The 13,104-nt window shown below is 46.3% G+C and overlaps 1 protein-coding gene across 1 annotated transcript; it reads right to left on the bottom strand.

The window, feature by feature from the left end:
• Positions 1–8,031: 8,031 nt before the first annotated feature.
• On the bottom strand, positions 8,032–10,839 carry ADAT3 (adenosine deaminase tRNA specific 3). Its single transcript, XM_072130378.1, has 2 exons — positions 10,694–10,839; positions 8,032–9,237 (listed from the first exon to the last, which is right to left on the bottom strand). Exons 1-2 carry the CDS (start codon positions 10,707–10,709, stop codon positions 8,102–8,104), a joined length of 1,152 nt encoding a protein of 383 aa, XP_071986479.1. The 5' UTR covers positions 10,710–10,839; the 3' UTR covers positions 8,032–8,101.
• Between the last annotated feature and the right edge of the window lie 2,265 nt (positions 10,840–13,104).

Here is a 13,104-nt window from a genome sequence, read left to right as displayed (position 1 = left end):
GCCCACAATTCCCATGATACCTTATGTTCTCTTATTCGGGTTTAGGTAAAGTTGTTCTACATCCCAAGAGCTATTGAATTGTGAAATAAAGGTTACAGCTGTGCTTTCAGTTTGGAGATTTTCTTGAAAATGTGAAAATTCTTGCACTTCTTATGGTGATGGCACACGTGGCATTTTGAGCGCGCTTTTTGGCTCGTTTTAAAACAGTCCGTCAAAAAACTCACCCGTTTTTGACAGGTTTGACCAATTATCTTAATTCAAACTTGACAAAAACGGATGCGTTTTTTGACCGACTGCTTAAAAACGGGCCAAAAACGCCATGTGTGCCATCACCCTAAGCCACAAAACATCAGAGAACCGATAAAACAATGTAAAGTAGGCATTCCAGAAAATGTAGCTTTTAAGTTATTTGGGTGGCATGACCCATGATCTGCCTGGAAAGCAAAGAATGTAAAAATTTGAAAATGGAGAATCTTTTTGAAAAACTCAAACTCAACTGGATATTTCAAAGCATTCCAAAGTTATAACCAATTGTAACCTGATTCTAAAAATTGGCTTCAGTGGCAATAACTGATTCCTATTAGGGCGGTCCGACCCACCTGGGGGCCCCTGGCTACCCACACACACAGAACCTCCCTGCACCCAGAGCAGCACCTAGTACACTGATCATCTCCCGACCTCCAGATTCCTGCTGCTGTCGGAGGGGGGGAGGTCACTGTACACATTAGGAGCAGGAAGTCTCCAGAGTGTGCTGCCTCCTAACATGAAGGTTAGTGTATGTATGTTTAAAGGGAACCTGTCACCAGGAGACCCATTTTTAGCACTCCCCCTGTCCCCACAGAGCATAGTACATACACTGCCAAAGTGTTTTTGTATTAAAAATTGGTTTTACAGAAAATAAGATATGTTATATTGTACCTTTCATTAGCATGTCCCCAAATGGGAGGGGCTGGAAAGGAGCAGTTCCCCCCCACCCTTGGGGAACAGCTCCTCCATGTGACCTTTTCAAATATATGAAAACACCCATCACTCAGCTTAGCGACGCCCCCTGCTCCTCTACAGCCAATCCCGAGTGTTGGGAGTTATTCATATATTTGAAAAGGTCACATGTTTCCCAAGGGTGGGGGGGAACTGCTCCTTTCCAGCCCCTCCCAGTGGGCAACTGCCTAGTCATACAGCAGGTGCTAATGAAAGGTACAATATAACATATCTTTTTTTCTGTAAAACCAATTTTTTATACAAAAACACTTTGTGCTATGCTCTGTGTACTATGCTCTGTGGGGACTGGGGGAGTGCTAAAGATGGGTCTCCTGGTGACAGGTTCCCTTTAACCTGTGGCTGTATGTATGTATGTATATGTATGTATAAGCTGTGTCTCTGTAATCTGTGTGTGTCTGTGTAACTGGTACAACTCACACTGATTTGAATTGTGAATACTTCCCCTTTAAGTCTGGCCTGCAGCATGAGCCACTGTATGATATCCTCAATACACGATGCATTATTCCAGTGCCGTCATAGATTTTTATTCTATGACATTATTCACATAGTACAGTTTAGGTTGCAAACTCTAAACTGAAATCAACCACTTGAAAGATACAAATAAACCTACAAATACTCATCTCCGCTCCTCTCACGTGATGTCACCTCTCAGCATGGAAGAGGGGGGTGCAGGGTTGTGCATAATTAGCAGCCCGGAGAGCCGGACATCTTGTCCCCCGATCTGTGCTGCTAATTATAAGGTTTTTTTCTAGCTGATCCAGTGTGTCAAGACTGGCAGTAGACAGGACCGTGATCAAGATGAAGAGGAGCAAGGATGAGTATTTGTAGGTTTTTTTGTGTTTTTCAAGTGGTTTATTTCCTTTAACATAAATTGGGATCTTCTCTTCTTTCTTCCACTGCGAAAAGAATCAAGTCAGTCAGTGTTGTACTAGTATCGCACATGATGTGCAGGAAGTGAAACCATCACATGGAAAACCAAAAGAGTTAGTAAACTGTTCCACCTCCTACGCCAATTATCCAATATAGTTAACCCCTTGATGCCGTGTTTCTGTTTTACACTCCTCACTTTAAAAAATCCATAACTGTTTGATCTTTAAAGATAAAGGTTTTCCCAAGAACACAAGTTAGGCCCTATTAGGCCTTACTTGCTGATCAGAGGGGGTCTCAGTGATGAGACCCCCACAGATCACGAAAATGAGGACAAACAACAGGCGCTATGGAGCCGCTCCTCTGTGGAGTGGGGATAGGAAGTGTGGAAGTTAACCCCTTCCCGCCGCAGCCCTTTTTCGTTTTTGCGTTTTCATTTTTCACTCCCCACATTCAAAAATCTGTAACTTCTTTATTTTTCCATGTACAGAGCTGTGTGACCTCTTGTTTCCTACGTAACAAATTACACTTCATAGAGATGGTATTTAATATTCCATGCCGTGTACTGGGAAGTGGGAAAAAAATTCCAAATGCAGTGAAATTGGTAAAAAAAACGCATTTGTGCCGTATCCTTGTGGGCTTGGATTTTACAGCTTTCACTTCACGCCCCAAATGACATGTCTACTTTATTCTTTGGGTCGGTACGATTACGGGGATCACAAATTTGTATAGGTTTTATAATGTTTTCATACATTTAAAAAAAATCAAAACCTCCTGTACAAAAATTTTGGGGGGGATTTTGCCGTCTTCTGGAGCTAATAACTTTTTCATACTTTGGTGTATGGAGCTGTGGGTGGTGTCGTTTCTTGTGGATTTTGATGACGTTTACAATGTTATCATTTTTAGGACTGTGCGACCTTTTGATCACTTTTTATAGAATTTTTTTTTTTTTTTTAAATGGCAAAAAAGTGCCATTTTCGACTTTGGGCACGATTTTCCGTTACGGGGTTAAACACAGTGAAAAACCATTATCATATTTTGATAGATCGGACATTTTCGGACGTGGCGATACCTAATGTTTTTATGATTTTTACTGTTTATTTATATTTATATCAGTTCTAGGGAAAGGGGGGTGATTTGAATTTTTAGGTTTTTTTTTTATTATAATTTTTTTTTTTAACTTTTACTATTTTTCAGACTCCCTAGGGTACTTTAACCCGATGACGTCACAGGGAGCGACGATCCTCAGAAAGATGGCGGCGCCCACGCGTCGCCATCTTTTTGAAACCGCCGGAACCTCTGCCGGCGGCGATCAGCACATGTCGGTAAGGGGTTAAAGGGGTTTTACCAAGAACAAAAGTTAGGCCCTATCCACGTGATAGGGCCTAACTTGCTGATCAGTGGGGGTCTCAGTGATGAGACCCCCACAGATCACAAAAACGAGGGATCTGATGGGGTCCCACGTACCGCCATCGGACCCCTCGTTGCTCTGGAAGACTAATAGAGCAGACAGGTGCAGACATGACTGTTCTACTCCATTAATCTCTATGGAGCTGACGGAGATCGGCGAGCGCCGTGCTCAGCAATTTCCCTCAGCTCCATAGAGATTAATGGAGCAGAACAGTCATGTGCGCCTGTCTGCTCCATTAGTCAGACACCATCGGTCCTCTAGTTTTCGTGATCTGTTGGGGTCTCAGCACTGAGGCCCCCCCGATCAGCAAGTGAGGCCCTATCCCGTGGATAGTGCACAGAGCTGTATCAGTCCTTGTTTTCTGCCTAACAAACTGCACTTCCTAGTGTCAGTATTTAATATTTCATGCCGTGCACTGGGAAGCTGGGAAAAAAATTGAGTTAATACAGTTAAAGGGGTTATCCGGGTTTAAATTTTTTTCTTATGGCCGGGCTGGGGAGGGCTATTTAAACATAATAAACATGTACTTACCTCCTCCGGTGCTGCCGATGTCCCGCGCCGCGGCCTGTCTTCTCCGTGCGCCGGTTTCAGTAACAGTGCGCACAGGGAGCTTCCGGCCGGCCGGATGCTCCCATGCGCACCATCTCCCAGCGCTTACAACGCTGAGAGATAGGGACGGATGGGAGGAGCCGTCCACAACGCGGACCGGAAGCTCCCTGTGCGCGGCTTCCGTGCCCCTGTTTGTTTACAGGGGCACGGAACGAAGTGACCGCGGCGCGGGACATCGGCGGCGCCGGAGGAGGTAAGTCCATGTTTATTATGTTTAGCTATCCCTCCCCAGCCCGGCCATAAAAAAAAAATTAAACCCGGATAACCCCTTTAAACATACATTGACGCCATTTTTTGGGGCCTCTATATTTACCTCTACTTTATAGTTTTGGTCATTACGATTATGGTGATACCAAATTTATGTATGTTTTATTATGTTTCAATGCATTTAAACCAAAAAAAAAAAAAAGAATATTCTGTACATCTTCGTTAATCTTTGTTCTATTCCGACACCAATAACTTTTTGGCAGCATCATTTAAATAGTTAACAGTTCGCTTAGTTCATGTGATGTCACACAGTACCTAACGAGCCGTGCACCTGTGTGACATCACATGAATGGGGACCATTTCTTATTCACAATAAAGATTTTTATAATATAGCAAACGATGAGGAATCGATACAGAAAGTATACTGGACAATTGTATAACTTTACACAAATGGACAACCCCTTTAATACTTTCCCGGCCAAGGCCATATCTCATACATCTCCATGGCTGAGGACATATGAGCTACATCCTGGATTCTAGAAGACATAACTTTGGATCTCTGGCATCTAGAATCTCCTCTTTCATTTGAATCAAAAATTGTGTAAAAGGGATCCATAGATATTCTAATTTAAAGTGAAAACCTAGGGTGCGATTTTTATATATATTTAAAAAATTACTCTCTATTGCATTTTTACAGTTGATATCCCTGAAACTGAATGCTAGAAGGGGGGAGATCCTGAGTGTCAGGGATCCAAAGTTATAGCCCTCTGAAGTGTGCCGCCCTCCAGCTTCCTGGCCAGCAGGGGGAATTTAGAGGATTCATAGAGGAGCTGTTCACACCTCACAGATAAAATAAATATTGACTTTATCTGTTCCTAAATTTTGATAAGGGATCATGTTAATCAATGTTTATGTTATTAACCGTCGTGAGAACACTTTCTCTCTGTCATATATTGCAGGATTGGTTTATTTTACATAAATTTAGAGAGAAGATGAACATTTGATCTAATTTGGCTACATATTAAAACCGCGACCCAGAACTTTTTCAAGAAGTTATATGAAAAATATATATGGCGCACATCTAAAAGTGACCTCTCATTAGCTTGGTTTATGGATATATAGTTATTTATTTGGGTTACCATTGTGTAAGGGAGGATACAATGATAGATCTGTGTGAAGTGCAGTGTAATTTTCTATAAGAAGTGTCTTGACGCCCCCTGTGGATTTAACGTTCCCTTTGCTGCTAATTTTGGTTATTATTCACATGTGGGTTGTGTATGAACTCTCTAAGCAGACACTTCATGATGTGCACTTCCTCTGTGCCATGAGATGCTGTGTGCTGACAATGTGCTTAGATCATCGGACTACAGCTTTAGCTGTATTTATTTAGCTTCTGAACGTTGTACTACAGTCGTATCTGACACAGTAAATGAGAGATGAGACAGTTGAGAAATTAGATCCATGAGATGGATATATATATATATAAAACAATTACCCTATCAGCTTTGCTAACCGATCTATAACACACAGTCAGTTCTGCTATATGCCTCCCTCCCTATTTGTCTGTAGCTTGTAGAGTGAGCCTCTGTATGCTGCTTGCCAGCAGGAAGTGCCTGTGTCTGAGCTGGTGTTGTAATGCAGCGGGCAAAGAGCGCTGTAGTGTGCAGACAGGAGAAGCTATTCATAAGAAAAATCCAACCTTAGAAGATTTATGGTCATATCCACGGAAAACCGAAAATTGTAAACACCAGGAATGAGGTATGCTCCATTGTAGGAATGGCGCCAGGCACTTGTGGATGTTTTAAAACCAGTTCTTCTATATTAAGATCCAAGGGGTGTTCATATAGTCACAAAAATGGGTTTCGAATCCCTACAGGATGGTCCATTGAAGGCAGTTCTGACTATGAACAGTCTTATTTTATAACGTATTGGCCGGCACATCTGTAAAAGTTTAAAAAACTAATTCATAGGCACATAAGCCACACATGTTAGTTACTTTAAGTGTCACAAGACCAGAAAAAGTGTACAGAGAGAGAAGCGAAAACAGGAAGCTGGAGCAGGATTACAGAGTGTTTTACTCTTCACTCAGTAGTGTCCTTTATCCCCTCGCACACCATGACATACAATAAGTCACGGTGCTGCTGGGGATGTATGGAGAGAGCTCATGTGCTGTATAACTCAGCTGACCATGATGAAGACAAATTTTAATGTGATGATCCAATAAAGAAGTTTCATTTTAAAGTGCTGGATTTTACATGTTTTTCTGACACCTGTCTCTATAACTGCTGTGGTCAGTACTGGTTACTGCGGCTGATGTCATTGGAGGGCGCTAATCGGTTGCCAAGAGAGATTTGTAGGCCTGTCGTGGATTTGGATCGCTGATACTCCGCCAGCTACTGCAGTATATTGTATAAGCGATCAGACCCCGAGGGGCCTGAAATAATAACAAAAAAAAATAAAAAATTATATATAATAAGTGTAAAGCACACAAAAATAAACAGAAAAAAATCATAAACATGTTATGTAACGCCATTTCCCAAAAGTTAAAAACGGTTGTTCCTGTAAACACTGTATGTGGTAACCCGTTATCGTATCAACCCAAAAGGGGAAGTGTCAATTGGAGCACATAGGGAGCCCACAAGAAAACACCACTAAGCGGTTTTTTTGACAATTTTACCAGACTTGGAATTTTATTCCACCACCTTGCATGGAATATTAAATGGTGCCACTAAAAAGTACAATTTGCACCGCAGATAACAAGCCCCAACATCTCTGTGAATTGAAAATTTTTAATAAGTTATCGCTTTTGGAATGAGAGAAGTCAAAAAGGCAAATAAAAAGCGCTGAGCCCCTGAAGGGGCTAATGACTATACAGCTCCAAGGCTTTGTCAGATCAGTTTTATAAGATTGTGCAGATTACAATGTTTATTGTAAATTATGGCCACTTTCACATCAGTATTTGGAAGCCAAGAACAGAAGTGACGCAGAGCTTTCCATTCTACCTCTTCACTCCAAAAACTGATGCAATACCACAGTGGAGTGGATACAAGGGCTCCGACTTATACATAGAATAGAGGATGATAGGAATATTTTATGCAGGGCCCCAACAGCCCTCTTGACTTTTGTAAGGTGAGGCCTAATTAACCAATTCATGATTGTCCTGGTGCCAGGAGCTTCAGCACAAACTAAGACATGTCAGTCAATCTCTCTTAGTGTATGTAAAAATCTTCCCCTCTTTAATAATGAAAATGCATAATATATAACAGACAGAAGAGTCATCAAAGGGGCGTGAATAGTATACTCCAAACCTATTGGTCATCAGCACATTCTGAGAAAAAAGTTAATTAATTGTGCTCAGTTCTCAGAGACCTTGTACACAGATATTGTTTATACTAGTTTCCTGAGAAGGAGATGATAAGTGGCTCCAGAATCATATTATTATGCAGCTTCGAGGACAGACTGGCTTCTCATTAAATGTCAAAGGGTATTAGCTGACAGGCGAGCAAACATGTTACATAAAATGAAGTTTGAATCATGACATTAACTTGACAATGGTCAGGGAACATGGCCGCTGTATCTAAGATGGCGGACAGTAGTCAAGATGGCGTCCGAAACCAGTGCGATCTCCTTAACAGAGGAGTTGGTGGCTTCCCCCGTCCGTTTTTAGTACAATATCTTATCAGTGGATTGGGTGCAGAAACCCCAACAATATGCCTACATTATACCCGTTATGCCAGCACATTCCTACAGCTCATTACTCTGTTATAGTTTGACGCTGGTTTCCAATTGTTGGGGTCCTGCAAGACCATCCCCCAAATTATCTTATGTATGTACATGCGATTTTCCTTTAATAAACGCGGATTAAACACAAAAACTGATGCAAACAGCTCTCATAAAAAACTACCTAAAACACCATTGGTAAAATGGGACCACACATCTAATAGCAAAAATAAAAGAGCTTTATTAAAAGAACAGCTAATAATCAATTCTAGATGACGTGCTTGTACGTCAGATCTCGTCACCACAGAGCAGAGGACGGCACTCATCTTCCAGGACCCCCCTATATACGAGGAATTTGTGATTGAGTCTGGGGCTGCAGTGTAGACGGTAGTAAGTTCCCAGAGCACCGCCAGGGGAGCTGCACCCATAGTAGACACAGGACACCCGGGAGTGGAGAAGAGCCATGGCACACATCACACAGGGCTCATGAGTGACATACACCTCATAACCGGTGCACAAATACGGCGCGTCATCCTTTAACCGCTTCCTCTTTTCCCTTTCATCTTCTATTGGTTTCACCCCATTTTCACTCTCTTCATCTACTCTCTCTCTAATCCCTTCTAGGATGCGGGGAAGTCCATCATATGCACCACCACCTTGTTTCTGAGCGATTAAGTCTATGGCCACCATGCATGCATGAAGCAGTGGACCTCCGCTGACCCCAGTCTGATCAGTTCCTATTGCCATCACCTTTCCGCTTTCTTGGTCCACCACAACTGCTCCAACACCTTTCTGTCCTCTGGACTGATTGAGCTGCGCCGCTTCCAAGGCAACGCGCATGTTTCTCCCAATGCGTAATTTTTCTTGCTCAGCTCTAGCTGCCCCATGAACGTCCTCCTCCATAGTTATAGTCTTAGGCTTGGCATGGTATGTGCAGGGCCAAATGCTCCCCCAAACCTGCTGCTCCTTTTGGTTCTTTGCTGCCCGCGATGGAACAGACACGATGAACGCTTCTCCTAAGCCTCGCAGGTCACTGCCGCAGCCCTGCACTATTTCTGTAACCTGGAAATTCATCTCTGGTGTAAAGTCTGCAGCTTCTTTAGGGCCATCATCCTTCTGTCTGTAAAGATCAATGTTGCCGTTTAGCAGGTTTACTTGGTCCTCGGGCGAGACAGGACGCAGCAAAATCGCCAGATGAGACGCGCGGGCGCGCACCCTCTTCACGTGTCGCAGCTCAGCCGAAAAAGGGTATTTCATAGACAGCGACTTAGACAACGTAGAGATTTGCTTCTTGTCAGTGATTACAGCAGCAAAGAACGGAGATAGAGGAGGAGCAATGCGGCCGGACTCATAGGCCTTCAGCTCTTCCTCCTCCTCCCAGGACAAGACAGGAAGGAGCTTCCAGGAGGAGGAGGTGCGGCCACCTGCAGCGGGAAGAGGAAGGAGAACATACACGTTACAGCTCACATCCATAATGTATGGAACGTCTGACTGCTACATCTCTTTCCAATCTGATTCAGGGAAAATAAAGGTTTTCTTGTAACTTTTTTGGTTAATAAACAAATGGCAAAGAAATAAGATCCAACTGATCGGAAAATCTCCTGCTGCAATCTAGTAACATGTACTGTACCCTGAGGGCGCGTTCACACGTTGCGTTTTGGTTGCGTTTTCATTGCGTTTGAAACGCATATACAACAGCTGATGTGAGGTAATTTGCCTAATTACATTACCGTTTACGTTTGTAAACGCAATGTTAACGCATACAATGCGTTTTGTAAGCGGAAACGTTAACAGTGATGTAATTAGGCAAATCACCTCTCCTCAGCTGTTGTATATGCATTTCAAACGCAATGAAAACGCAGGTCAAAACGCAACGTGTGAACGCGCCCTGAGAGTGAGATCCACTTGCTTACCCCCCCCCCCCCCCCCAGCCTTATCTTGTATAACTAATGAGACCTTGGAAACTCCCTACTACCAAGGCTGCAGAGGGACTCTGGCTCTGTAGGGGCAGCTTTGCAGCCACAGAGACTCCGAAAGGCTTGAGGAGACTTCCCTCTAATTTTTAGACCAGGAGACAAATGATTATAAAATCTCAGACCAATATTTTGGATTATGGATAGTTATAGAGTTTTGGTTTATCTCAGCCGAAGGACAAATAGGTTCCCTAGGTTCTAGCATGCTTGGACACCAAGATATAGATATCTTGGGATGGGACCATAACAAATGGGTCAGGTTTGGTATCAATGCGATCCAAGGATTCACCAGGTTCTGGACTTAATACCAGGTAGGAGGGTCTTTAGAGCCCTCCTGGGGGTGTACAGAGGTGTGTCTGCACCTAATATCATCACATCACATCTGATGTCCATGGTCTTTGCCTGAGGAAACAATTTACCATCACTAATCGCAGGAAGGATCTGTAAGTGTGGACTATCAGGTTCCATTAGGCCACATACAAGGTAACAAACTTACTCGTTCTGGAAGTGTCTATAAAAGGATAATTAAGTGACCTTATGTACCCCTCAGGGCGCGTTCACACGTTCTCCTGGTGTCGCGTTCATAACACGATGCAAGCGCACAGGGGGCGGGGCTCGGGGCGATCGCATATGCGTTTCCTGGGAAACACATGCGATTGATAACCCGATCACATGAATTTCTCTGCCCCGCCCCCTGTGCGCTAGCATCGTGTTATGAACGCGACACCAGGAGAACGTGTGAACGCGCCCACAGGGATCCGAAACGTCACGTTTTTCTTCACAACATTATATACATGTGTAATTACACATCACTCATCACATGTAATCACACATGATACATACACGTGTAGTCGCACATCACACATGATACATACACGTGTAGTCGCACATTATACATGATACATACACGTGTGGGCGGACATGGCTCCTGCTTCCTGTTATGTTCGCAGCCAGTAATCCATCCCCCCCGAGGCTCCGCCCCTTTCCGTTACATCACATCTACCAAGAGCAAGTACTATAGATACTAAAAGTGGGCGTCACGTCACTGATCACATGATACACGACATCATGTGACCGTAGTGTTAGGAGGAGGTACTAATCAACCTGTTACTGGTCGGTGCCGACGTCACAGGGTCACGTGCATTCCCTTGTCACATGACCAGCAGGGAGCCCGGGAGTTTCCGGCTTATCAGGGAGAGGAGGCTGCGCTGTTTGTCTGTCATGGCTCAGCGCTTCCGCTGTTTGGAAGGGGTCTCTGTCTTTGAAGAGCACGGGGGCATGTGTCTCGCCTGGGGGGTCTGTGCCTGTGGGGGGCATCCGTCTGGGGGTCTCTGCCTGTGGTGGTGGGGCATTTGTTTGGGCTTTGTCAGCCATTTTTCCCGACACTGGTACACAACTGTTTGGTCTCTGCTATTCTCCTGCGGGACCCTTCCCATCCCCTTCCTGCAATTACAGTCTCTGACCTGTATATAGTGGGCTGTCTGGTCTGGGGTCTCTGCCTGTGTATATGGGGGGGGGGGGGGGGGGCTGTCTGGTCTGTGTATATGGGGAGGGGGCTGTCTGGTCTGTGTATATGGGGAGGGGGCTGTCTGGTCTGTGTATATGGGGAGGGGGCTGTCTGGTCTGTGTATATGGGGAGGGGGCTGTCTGGTCTGTGTATATGGGGAGGGGGCTGTCTGGTCTGTGTATATGGGGAGGGGGCTGTCTGGTCTGTGTATATGGGGAGGGGGCTGTCTGGTCTGTGTATATGGGGAGGGGGCTGTCTGGTCTGTGTATATGGGGAGGGGGCTGTCTGGTCTGTGTATATGGGGAGGGGGCTGTCTGGTCTGTGTATATGGGGAGGGGGCTGTCTGGTCTGTGTATATGGGGAGGGGGCTGTCTGGTCTGTGTATATGGGGAGGGGGCTGTCTGGTCTGTGTATATGGGGAGGGGGCTGTCTGGTCTGTGTATATGGGGAGGGGGCTGTCTGGTCTGTGTATATGGGGAGGGGGCTGTCTGGTCTGTGTATATGGGGAGGGGGCTGTCTGGTCTGTGTATATGGGGAGGGGGCTGTCTGGTCTGTGTATATGGGGAGGGGGCTGTCTGGTCTGTGTATATGGGGAGGGGGCTGTCTGGTCTGTGTATATGGGGAGGGGGCTGTCTGGTCTGGGGTCTCTGCCTGTGTATAGTCTGGTCTGTGTATATGGGGAGGGGGCTGTCTGGTCTGTGTATATGGGGGAAGCTGTCTGGTCTGGGGTCTCTGCCTGTGTATATGGGGGGGGGGGGAAGCTGTCTGGTCTGGGGTCTCTGCCTGTGTATATGGGGGGGGGGGGCTGTCTGGTCTGTGTATATGGGGAGTGGGCTGTCTGGTCTGTGTATATGGGGGGTGGGCTGTCTGGTCTGGGGTCTCTGCCTGTGTATATGGGGGGGGGTTGGCTGTCTGGTCTGGGGTCTCTGCCTGTGTATATGGGGGGGGCTGTCTGGTCTGGGGTCTCTGCCTGTGTATATTGGGGGGGGGGCTGTCTGGTCTGGGGTCTCTGCCTGTGTATATTGGGGGGGGGGGGGCTGTCTGGTCTGGGGTCTCTGCCTGTGTATATTGGGGGGGGGCTGTCTGGTCTGGGGTCTCTGCCTGTGTATATGGGGTGGGGCTGTCTGGTCTGGGGTCTCTGCCTGTGTATATGGGGGGGGGGGGGAAGCTGTCTGGTCTGGGGTCTCTGCCTGTGTATATGGGGGGGGGGGGGCTGTCTGGTCTGTGTATATGGGGAGTGGGCTGTCTGGTCTGTGTATATGGGGGGTGGGCTGTCTGGTCTGGGGTCTCTGCCTGTGTATATGGGGGGGGGTTGGCTGTCTGGTCTGGGGTCTCTGCCTGTGTATATGGGGGGGGGCTGTCTGGTCTGGGGTCTCTGCCTGTGTATATTGGGGGGGGGGGCTGTCTGGTCTGGGGTCTCTGCCTGTGTATATTGGGGGGGGGGGGGCCTGTCTGGTCTGGGGTCTCTGCCTGTGTATATTGGGGGGGGGCTGTCTGGTCTGGGGTCTCTGCCTGTGTATATGGGGGGGCTGTCTGGTCTGGGGTCTCTGCCTGTGTATATTGGGGGGGGGCTGTCTGGTCTGGGGTCTCTGCCTGTGTATATGGGGTGGGGCTGTCTGGTCTGGGGTCTCTGCCTGTGTATATGGGGGGGGAAGCTGTCTGGTCTGGGGTCTCTGCCTGTGTATATGGGGGGGGGGCTGTCTGGTCTGGGGTCTCTGCCTGTGTATATGGGGGGGGGGGGCTGTCTGGTCTGGGGTCTCTGCCTGTGTATATGGGGGGGGGGGGCTGTCTGGTCTGGGGTCTCTGCCTGT

This window comes from Engystomops pustulosus, chromosome 11 (genome assembly GCF_040894005.1).
Source record: "Engystomops pustulosus chromosome 11, aEngPut4.maternal, whole genome shotgun sequence".
Taxonomy (NCBI): Eukaryota; Metazoa; Chordata; class Amphibia; order Anura; family Leptodactylidae; genus Engystomops; species Engystomops pustulosus.
The sequence above is the reverse complement of the archived record's forward strand: the minus strand, read 5'-3'. Positions and strand labels throughout refer to the sequence as shown.